Here is a 9660-nt window from a genome sequence, read left to right on the forward strand (position 1 = left end):
AACTATATATATATTCCAGCAAGACGTGGCGGGCGAGAATTAGAGGGTGCCTTGGGCCGGCCTGACACGGAGCGAGGGACCTTAAGGAGCACACGGCCCTCCGCGAGGACCCCGCCGTGACACAAGGAAATTAAGCCTGGGAGAATTAGGTTCTATCCCTGCTTTGCCCCACAGATCTATGCAACGCTGGGTAAGGGAATTAAATCAAACCTTCCTCAAGAGATTACCAATTCTGTATTCTTCATACTCTGGGTACCCAACTTGAGGCTCTAGGATCTCATTTCTAGAAGTGCTAAGCTACAAATGGAATGATGTGTTTGAACATATAGACCGTGTCCCCATGAGTGGGAACATGTGTTTTTCCAGGAACAGGTAGTAGCAGCGCACCTTGTGCCACTGCTACTTGTGCCTGGGAAATGCCTGTGCCATGCACGCTCTGGCATGCTCTGGGTGGGGTAGGGTAGGGTAGGCTGGGGCTAGCAACTGTGCTGGCCCCACATTCCTTACCTGAGGTCATGGGGGCCTCAGGGAGCTGCAGCCACGGTGCTCCTGCAGCACGGAGCCTGGCTGGCAGCTAGAGCATGACTCCAGCCAGCCAGGCCCCAGTTTTGGGCGGTGTGCACTGCCACCACGTGCACAACCCCGCTTTTTTTTTTTTTTGGTGTGGCTTTTTTTTTACCCCAGGATCTCCCAGGGTCAAGAAAACCCCCTGCACTGCAACGTAGTAGCACGAGGAATGCTTGCATGTGTAGTGTGCGGTGCTGCAGACAGGTCTGTGGCACCACATACCGCACATGCACACTCATCTGGATATGGCCATACAGTGCTTTATAATGCCATATAACATCGCTCAATAAATGATCACTGTATATTCTGTGCAGGGAATGAGGCAAAATTTCTACAAGAATAATAGTATATGATCAACTAATTAAAGAGTGCATTATGCCTATGCACAAAAAGGCTGGAGCAAAGTTCTACAAGCAGTCTCAACTTGGGCATTTCCTACCTGCTGAGTGCTGAACTCTGCAACCTCAATAGTGCTCTTTAAACATGGCTTCTTCCTGTGTACACAGTGTGCATGTTGCTTTTATGTGCATACGAATGGCTTTTTTATTGCAAACTATTTATGTTATATACTAGCAAGCTCAATTACATTGATTATCTGATCACATAAATTAAGTAGTAAAGATAATTTCATCTATCATCAGCATGGTTTTATTTCTGGCATCACATTAAATAGTTAATCTTTAAAAAGATTAAAATCAAAAGCCTTTTAGAATTCAAGACAGAGCTTAAACTGCTATAAAGATCTTCTTAATTAGGATTAAAATCAGTTAGCCAGTATTCTGTGTATTATATCTGGGTAGTGTTGTATTTTGCCTAGGTAAAAAAAATAAAAATAAAATCATCAACTGTGATGATGCTGAGGCACAAATAGCGCAAGACTAGGATATCACCTGTGACTTACTGTACTAGATGCTGATGGAAGAGCCTTTAATCTTTAGCTTTTGAAATCCAATCAGACAACCCCAAACTTTTAAATATCTTTTAATTATACGCTCCCATTCCTAATATACAGTACAAACTACTGCTAGCAGGAAAATGTCACAAAAACTCTGTTTTTTATGGCTATTGCAAACTTGAAAAACATTTTGATTAGGACACCTCACTGTAGTAAATAAGAATATTACACAAGAAGGTTATTGTGATTTTGACCATCTGAGGTTATGGATCTTAGAAAAACTTTTAGGAAAAAAGCCAAGACATCCTCAGGCAAATCCCATTCTAGACTCCACAGTTACAGAGACTCTCACCTATGGGAGATTTTGCAGGGTTGTGCAGGCTTATATCCTCAACAGGAAAGAGATAACAGCTTGGTGCAGAGATGATGCATGGCAGCATGCATGGAGCAAGTATTGTTGGGGCCAGGGTAGATTAGGAAACCAACACCTGCAAATATCTTTTCATGCTTTTACCATTATATGCACTGCAGAGCTTACTCCAACAACTTGGCTGGAGAAGACTCCATGAGAGACTCCATGGCCTCAACCTGCTATTCTAAGCTAGGCAACGGCCCTGGGTTTTATCCCTCTGTGATTACCACACAATCCAGAGCACATCATTTGCTATTAGCTCCTTAATACTTCCAACGTTATCCGTATTCTTACTTTTAAATGATTTTGTTTGATTGGATATTTTTTACACAATGAGTGTATCTACACATTTAATTAGTGCAGCACAATAAACTTTGGCACAGTTTGCACCAGAGTTAACATCTCCTGGGTGTAGTGTCTACATGTGTGCCCAGGACTACAGCAGTTCGAGCCAGGGCTAGCAGCAGGCTTGGGGGGTCAGCCCTGGGCATCAGGCAGTGGAGGGGCTGGCTTAGGCACAAAAGTGCCCAAAGAGCGGAGCTGTGTGGCTAGATGGCAGGCAGGGGCCTGGCCCCCTGCTGCCTGGGCCTAATTTACTCCCAGGTTAGCATTTACATGTGCATCTAGGCACAGTTATTTTCACCGCTGTAACAAAGTACTGACCCAAGAGTATTATCATACGGCTGAGTTAATTAGGTCACTGCAGCCTAATACCATCTCACATATAGACTGTGATACTACCTAAAGCAAATTACTCTACTGTGCAGTTAAGCGCACGTGTAGATGCATCCAATGATTCCCAACTCACTGACAAGGGTTAATATTTCACTTTATATTGGAACATTTTTTTAAGAGGTGCCTTATACTTGCTCATCTTTCCCGTAAGACACTCAACCACTGCTTTGTAAAACTAGGAAATCTTGTTGTAGAATAATATCAATTAGTATCAAACAATGAGGATAATGAAATACTTCTTCTATCTGTACCAGAACAACCAGAGGTATTTTCCTCAAGCAAATGGATAGCTCTTGTTTCCATTATATTTTAGCAATTCCAAAGTAGGTTAAATTTGAACTGTAAACAACTAATTATTGATTCTCTTTAAAATGCATTAAGTTATATAAAGTTCCTCTTCCCCTCCTCACAATGTATCATAGATTTCATAGACATTAGGGCTGGAAGGGACCTCGGAAGATCATCGAGTCCAACCCCCCTCCCAAAGGGCAGGAAGTCAGCTGGGGTCATAGGATCCCAGCAAAGTAAGCGTCCAATTTACTCTTGAAGGTGTTCAATGTAGGTGCTTGAACCACCTCCGGTGGCAGGCTGTTCCAGACTTTGGGGGCTCGGACAGTAAAGAAATTCTTCCTTATATCCAGCCTGAAACGGTCTTGCAGTAGTTTATAACCGTTCAACCTCATTATCCCTCGGGGCGCTCTGGTAAACAAATGTTCCCCCAGATCCTGGTGGATCATGTTTATCCCCCTGATAAACATATAGGTGGCCATCAGATCACTCCTGAGCCTGCGCTTTTCCAGGCTAAAGAGCCCCAGGGCTCTCAGCCTGTCATCGTAGGGTCTGCTTCCCTGACCTCTGATCATGCACGTGGCTCTTCTCTGGACTCTCTCAAGCTTCTCCACATACTTTTTGAATTGTGGAGCCCAAAACTGGACGCAGTACTCCAGCTGTGGCCTCACCAAGGCCGAGTACAAGGGGAGAATGACGTCCCGGAATTTGCTTGAGAAGCATCTATGGATGCAAGCCAGCGTTTTGGTCATTTTACTAGCTGCAGCATTGCACTGCAGGCTCATGTTCATCTTGTGGTCAATGATGACCCCCATGTCTCTTTCTTCCATAGCGTTAGCCAGTGTAGCACTGCCGAGCCTATAAGGATGCTGCAGGTTTTTCCTCCCAAGGTGGAGAAGCTTGCATTTTTCAGTGTTAAACACCATCAGGTTCTCGTCCGCCCATTTGCTGAGCTTGTCCAGGTCAGCCTGGATCACCCCCCTGGATCAACATGATCTTAAACTAAAATAACTCATCCCTCCATTGTAACAAACTATGGATGAAATCCTGCGAACATCTGTGCCCATAAGTAACATTGCTCATGTAAGCAGACTCACTGAGGTATTCCAGAACAGGCTCTATAAGAAACTACAGTGTAATATCACTGCACCCGAGTCAACTAACTGCTTGCTTTGATATATGGTAATGCTTTATCAAGTTTGTCAGATGCTTTATATATTCCCATGTTAGTCTGATATTACTGCCCAACTAGGAAAAGCATTTAAGGAAACATCCATCAAGAGACTCAATTTTGTTCCATCACATGATTACTTTACTTACTCCTGTCTTTTCATCAAAGATTTTGATTCCTCCAAAGGAGACGGTTAGAAAGATTTTCTGTTTATGTTCTCCTTTTGAACGAGCGGCAGCAACAATTCCCTGTAGAGACAAAAATTGTTGTGTTGGTTTCATCATTTTTTTAGTTTTGCTTTCTGGTAAGTATACCATGAAATGGGCTTTGGTAGCAAAGCTGAACACAGACTCTTCATTATTCTGTGAAGGCACAATTTAAAGACTGATCCAGGGACATTGCCACTCTTTTTTACTTATTTTCCTCATGCTCCTCAGCCCATGTCAACTGAACTCTCTGTAGAAAGCCCTACCCAGTTCTCTGAGCTGGTTAATACTCCCTACAATTTGTTATTATTTGAGCTAATAATGGTAACCCATGATTTCTAGCAAGCATTTTCCCTCTTCAAGTTTTTTTTTCTGCTTATTTTTTTTAAAACAAAAGGAAAAAGACCCCAAACCTCCCCCCTAATGCTCTCCTTTATGAAGTAGAACAATCTTGAACGAGCAAACCGAGCATTCATTGCTGAAAATCTCCCTTGCCAATGTGCTGACTGAAAAAAATGGGATGGTTGCTTTCATAAGCTTACCCTATAACTGGAGTCTGCCACATAGAGGGTGCATTTGCTGCCTGTGTATTCTGCATACTACTACCATTGAGAAATGACCAGGGTCCACGTAGCAATTTCTCCTTAAAGTTCTACTTCTAACACTTACCAGTGCTACCAGACTGAGGGGGAGAGGAGACTGAGGGGGGATGGCCAGACTGAGGGGGGACAGGAATCCAGGAGAGCCAGCTGTACTTCAAAGGAGCCTTACTGGGAGTGCAGGAACAAACCATCCCAGTGCTCAGGAAGACTAGCAAGTATAGCAGAAAACCAGCTTGGCTTAGCAGCGAACTCTTCAGTAAACTAAATCACAAAAGGGAAGCATATAAGAAGTGGAAACGTGGACAATTAACTAGGGAAGAATATAAGAGCATTGCTCGGGCATGCAGGGATGAAGTCAGGAAGGCCAAAGCGCAATTGGAGTTGCAGCGAGCAAGGGATGTGAAGGGTAACAAGAAGGGTTTCTACAAGTATGTTGGTAGCAAGAGGAGAGTGGGGGAGAGTGTGGGTCCCTTACTGAATGGGGGAGGCAACTCTGAGACACAGGATACAGAAAAGGCTGAAGTGCTCAATGCCTTTTTTTGCCTCAGTCTTCACAGGCAAGGTCAGCTCCCAGACTACTGCACCAGGCAGCACAGTTTGGGGAGGAGATGAGCAGCCAACAGGGGTGAAAGAACAGATTAGGGTCTACTTAGAAAAGCTGAATGTGTACAAGTCCTTGGGGTCGGATGGGAAGCACCAAAGGGTGCTGAAGGAGTTGGATGATATGACTGCACAGCCATTGGCCATCAACTTTGAAAACTCATGATGATCAGGAGAGGTCCCAGATGATTGGAAAAGGGCAAACATAGTGCCTGTATTTAAGAAAGGGATGAAGGAGGATCCAGGGAATTACAGACCAGCGAGCCTCACCTCAGTCCTTGGAAAAATCATGGAGCAGATCCTCAAGAAATCCATTTCTAAACACTTGGAGGGGAACAACGTGATTAGGAACAGTCAGCATGGATTCACCAAGGGCAAGTCATGGCTGACCAACCTGATTGCCTTCTATGATGAGGTGACTGGCTCTGTGGATGTGGGGAGACTGGTGGATGTGGTATACTTTGATTTCAGAAGGCTTTTGATACAATCTCCCACAAGATTCTCACAGGCAAGCTAAGGAAGTCTAGGCTGGATGAATGGACTGTAAGGGAGACAGAAAACTGGCTAAAGCATTGGCCTCAGAGTGTAATAATCAATGGCTTGATGTCTAGTTGACAGCTAGTATCAAGTGGAGTTCTCCACATGTCGATCCCGGGGCCAGTTTTATTCGATGTCTTCATCAACAACCTGGAAGATGGCATAGCGTGCACTCTCAGCATGTCTTCAAATGACACCAAGCTGGGGGGAATAGTAGCAGACAACTGGAGGGCAGGGCTAGGATTCAGAGTGACTTAGACAAATTGGAGGATTAGGCCAAAAGGAATCTCTTGAGCTTCAACAAGGACAAGGGCAAAGTCCTGCACTTAGGACAGAAAAATCCCATGCACCAATACAGGCTGGGGGCTGACTGGCTGGGCAGCAGCTCTGCAGAAAAGGGCCCGGAGGTTACAGTGGACAATAAGCTGAATATGAGCCAGCAGTGTGCCCTTGTTGCCAAGAAGGCTAATGACATACTGGGCTGCACTGGTGTAGGAGTGTTGCCAGTAGGTCAAAGGAAGTGATTATTCCCCTCTATTCAGCACTGGTGAGGCCACATCTGGAGTCCTGTGTTCAGTTTTGGGCTCCCCGCTACAAAAAGAAGGTGGACAAATTGGAGAGAGTTCAGCAGAGGGCAACAAAAATGGTGAGGGGACTGGGGCACACGACTTACGAGGAAAGACTGAGGGAACTGGACTTGTTTAGTCTAGAGAAGAGATGACTGAGAGGGGATTTAATAGCAGCTTTCAACTACCTGAAGGGAGGTTCAAAAGACGATGGAGCTAGACTGTCCTCAGTGGCGGCAGATGACAGAACAAGGAGCAATGGTCTCAAGTTGCAGCAAGGGAAGTTTAGGTTAGATATTAGGAAGAATTTTCTTACTAGGAGAGTAGTAAAACACTGCAACAGTTTACCCAGAGAGGTGGTGGAAGCTCCATCCTAGGAAGTTTTCAAATCCCAGCTAGACACAGCTTTGACTGGGATGATGTAGTTGGTAATGGTCCTGCTTTGAGCAGGGGGTTGGACTAGATGACCTCCTGAGGTCCCTTGCAACACTAACTTCCTATGATTCCATGATTCAGACTAATTTAGTGTCATGAAAAGAAGCCAGGACTCCACCACTCTTACCCTTGGAGAATGCCCTCAACACTAGGCATGCTTTCTCTTGCTTGCTCACCCACTGATATCATGAATCTTGCATTCCTTGCTGCACAGTAGCACAGCTCCATTAGAAGGCGTGAAGTGTGTCCACAGTCTAAATGTAACCTTGATCCTGGTGGAACAGGATAGTCATATGGGAGGTGATAGATGAGGGTCTATAAACCCAGCTTCCCACTTCCTGAGCAAGTCTTCAAAATACTAGATCAGTGATTTTCAACCTTTTTAAAGGAGTGTAACTCTTCTGGTAGGTATCCCTTCTGAAGCATACCCCCTTCCAGACTGGGAGGGAGGGAGGGGGACAGCCGGCTGGATGCAAAGTCAGCAGTGCATGGCGGTGCGAGGAAGCAGCAGTGCAGAGTGGGGAATGGCAATAGCAGGGGGCAGGAAAGCAGCATGCGGCAGTGGTGCTGAGTGGTGAATGGCAGCAGTGGGGGGTGGGGAGCTCACACATGGCTGTCAGCACCATTCACCACTCTGTGCAGCTGCTACATCCCTGCACCACCATGCATACTCTCTGGGGCTGTCCCAAGTACCCCCAGTTGACAACCTCTGTACTAGATTATTGTATACAGATTATATACAGGATAAGCAATCTTTTTTCCCCACCTAGTGCAAGTATTTTCTATGACACCCAAAGCATATTTAGCAGATTGGACCCTTCAGAAGACTTCAGTATTGGTGTGCCTGCTTTGTGAACCCCAAATAGACGTTGGCAGAGATAGGTGCCAAGATGTCCTGCTCAGCCAAGACAGCAGACGTTCTGGACATGTGTAATAGCAGGATGCAAGGTACTTACAGACTCTTATAGTTGGCAGGGTTCTTGTGGATCACTCAGGCACCTAACTTCTACCCAACGTGCTCTTTAATGATTTTTTTGAGATCTGGTCACTGTTTGCTGCTTCAAAATGCTTTGCAAACATTAGCCAATTGATAATAGTCACACCAGTAAGTATTTGTATCCCCATTTTACATATAGGAAAGTGGGACACAGAAAGTTTAAGTGACTTATCCAATGCCATACAGCAAATTAATGCCAGAACCAGTGTTAACATTCAGGAGTTGCTAATTCCCAAGTTCCCCACAGATCATAAGAACAAGCTGCCTCTAATGGAACTTGACCAAAATGTGGAAGGTAACATTTCAACAGAAGGACATGAATATTAAAATGAAGAGGAATTATTTCCTCACAGAAAATGGTAAAGCTCATAGCACTAGCTCCAAAGACAAGTATATGAATTTGTGAGGCCACCTGTTCTTGATAGCTCTAGTCATCTCACAACGTTATTTAGGCAAGTCTCTCCATTATGCTAACAGGCATCAAGCATCATGGAGATATGGAAATGGTACTCCTATGAGAGAGGGAGAAAAAGGCCAGCCTAGCTTCATAACCTCGATACGTCTCCCAAATCGCTCGTCGGCAGATGGAACCAAGGAATGAATGGAAAACGGACCATAGCCAGATGAATAAGATTAGAATTTTGTGGCAGATGCTGTTTTGAGAAATTAAGGACCCTCCTTTTAAAATGGATTAATTCCTTCCCATTACAAAATGCTGATACCTTTCTTTTAAATTATTCATAAGGAAAAAATAAATAAATTGCTGAACCATGAGAGGCGTGTTGTACATCACTGTTCATTCATGCTGCTTTACATCACCAGCTATCCCTTTTCCCTGGTCCACATGCTGTCTGCCTCATCTATAAAGCCTTTCAGGGTAGGGCCTGAGTCTATATTGATTGCTTTCAAACCTAGCACATAGTGTGCACTATTTCTTGGAGTTTTTGTCTATGAAAACCAAAAATGTGCCACCCAACAAATCATAGTTTCATAGTTGGTAGGGTTGGAAGGGACCTGAGTAGATCATCAAGCCGTGGGCAGGAAAGAATACTGGGGTCAAACGACCCCGGCTAGGTGATTATCCAGCCTCCTTTTCAAGACCCCCAGAGTAGGAGCAAGCATCACTTCCCTTGGAAGTTAGTTCCAGGTCCTAGCCGCCCTGACAGTGAAGTAGCGCCTCCTGATGTCTAGTCTGAATCTACTCTCAGTCAAATTATGGCCGTTATTCCTTGTTACTCCCGGTAGTGCTTGGGGGATCAGGAACTCTCCCATAGACTGCCCCCTTGGCCAGTCTGTAGATGGCCACCAGATCCTCTCTCAGCCTTCTCTTGTGGAGGCTGAACAGGTTCAGGTCCCATAGCCTCTGCTTGTAGGACGTGCCTTGCTGCCCCCTGACCATGCGGGTGGCCCTCCTCTGGACCCTCTTGATGCTGTTCACATCCCTCCTGAAGCGCGGTGCCCAGAACTGGATGCAGTACTCCAACTGCGGCCTGACCAGTGTCGCACAGAGGGGGAGGATCACCTCTTTGGACCTGCTCATGATGCATCTGTGGATGCATGACAAGGTGCGGTTAGCTTTCCTGACTGCATCCCCACATTGGCGGCCCATGTTCATTTTGGAATCAATAATGACTCCAAGATCCTTTTCT

The 9660-nt window shown here is 45.2% G+C and overlaps 1 protein-coding gene across 8 annotated transcripts in view; it reads right to left on the bottom strand.

Annotated features, from left to right (window-relative positions):
- Positions 1 to 9660, bottom strand: part of DAB1 (DAB1, reelin adaptor protein) — a 430025-nt gene that overhangs the window by 109844 nt on the left and 310521 nt on the right. For all 8 annotated transcript variants that reach the window (XM_025206587.1, XM_025206586.1, XM_025206588.1 and 5 more), the window contains one exon: positions 4218 to 4316. In XM_025206587.1, the coding sequence (XP_025062372.1) occupies positions 4218 to 4316 (99 nt within the window). The remainder of the gene's footprint in view (positions 1 to 4217; positions 4317 to 9660) is intronic.

This window comes from Alligator sinensis, unplaced genomic scaffold (genome assembly GCF_000455745.1).
Source record: "Alligator sinensis unplaced genomic scaffold, ASM45574v1 scaffold941_1, whole genome shotgun sequence".
In the NCBI taxonomy this organism is placed as follows: domain Eukaryota; kingdom Metazoa; phylum Chordata; order Crocodylia; family Alligatoridae; genus Alligator; species Alligator sinensis.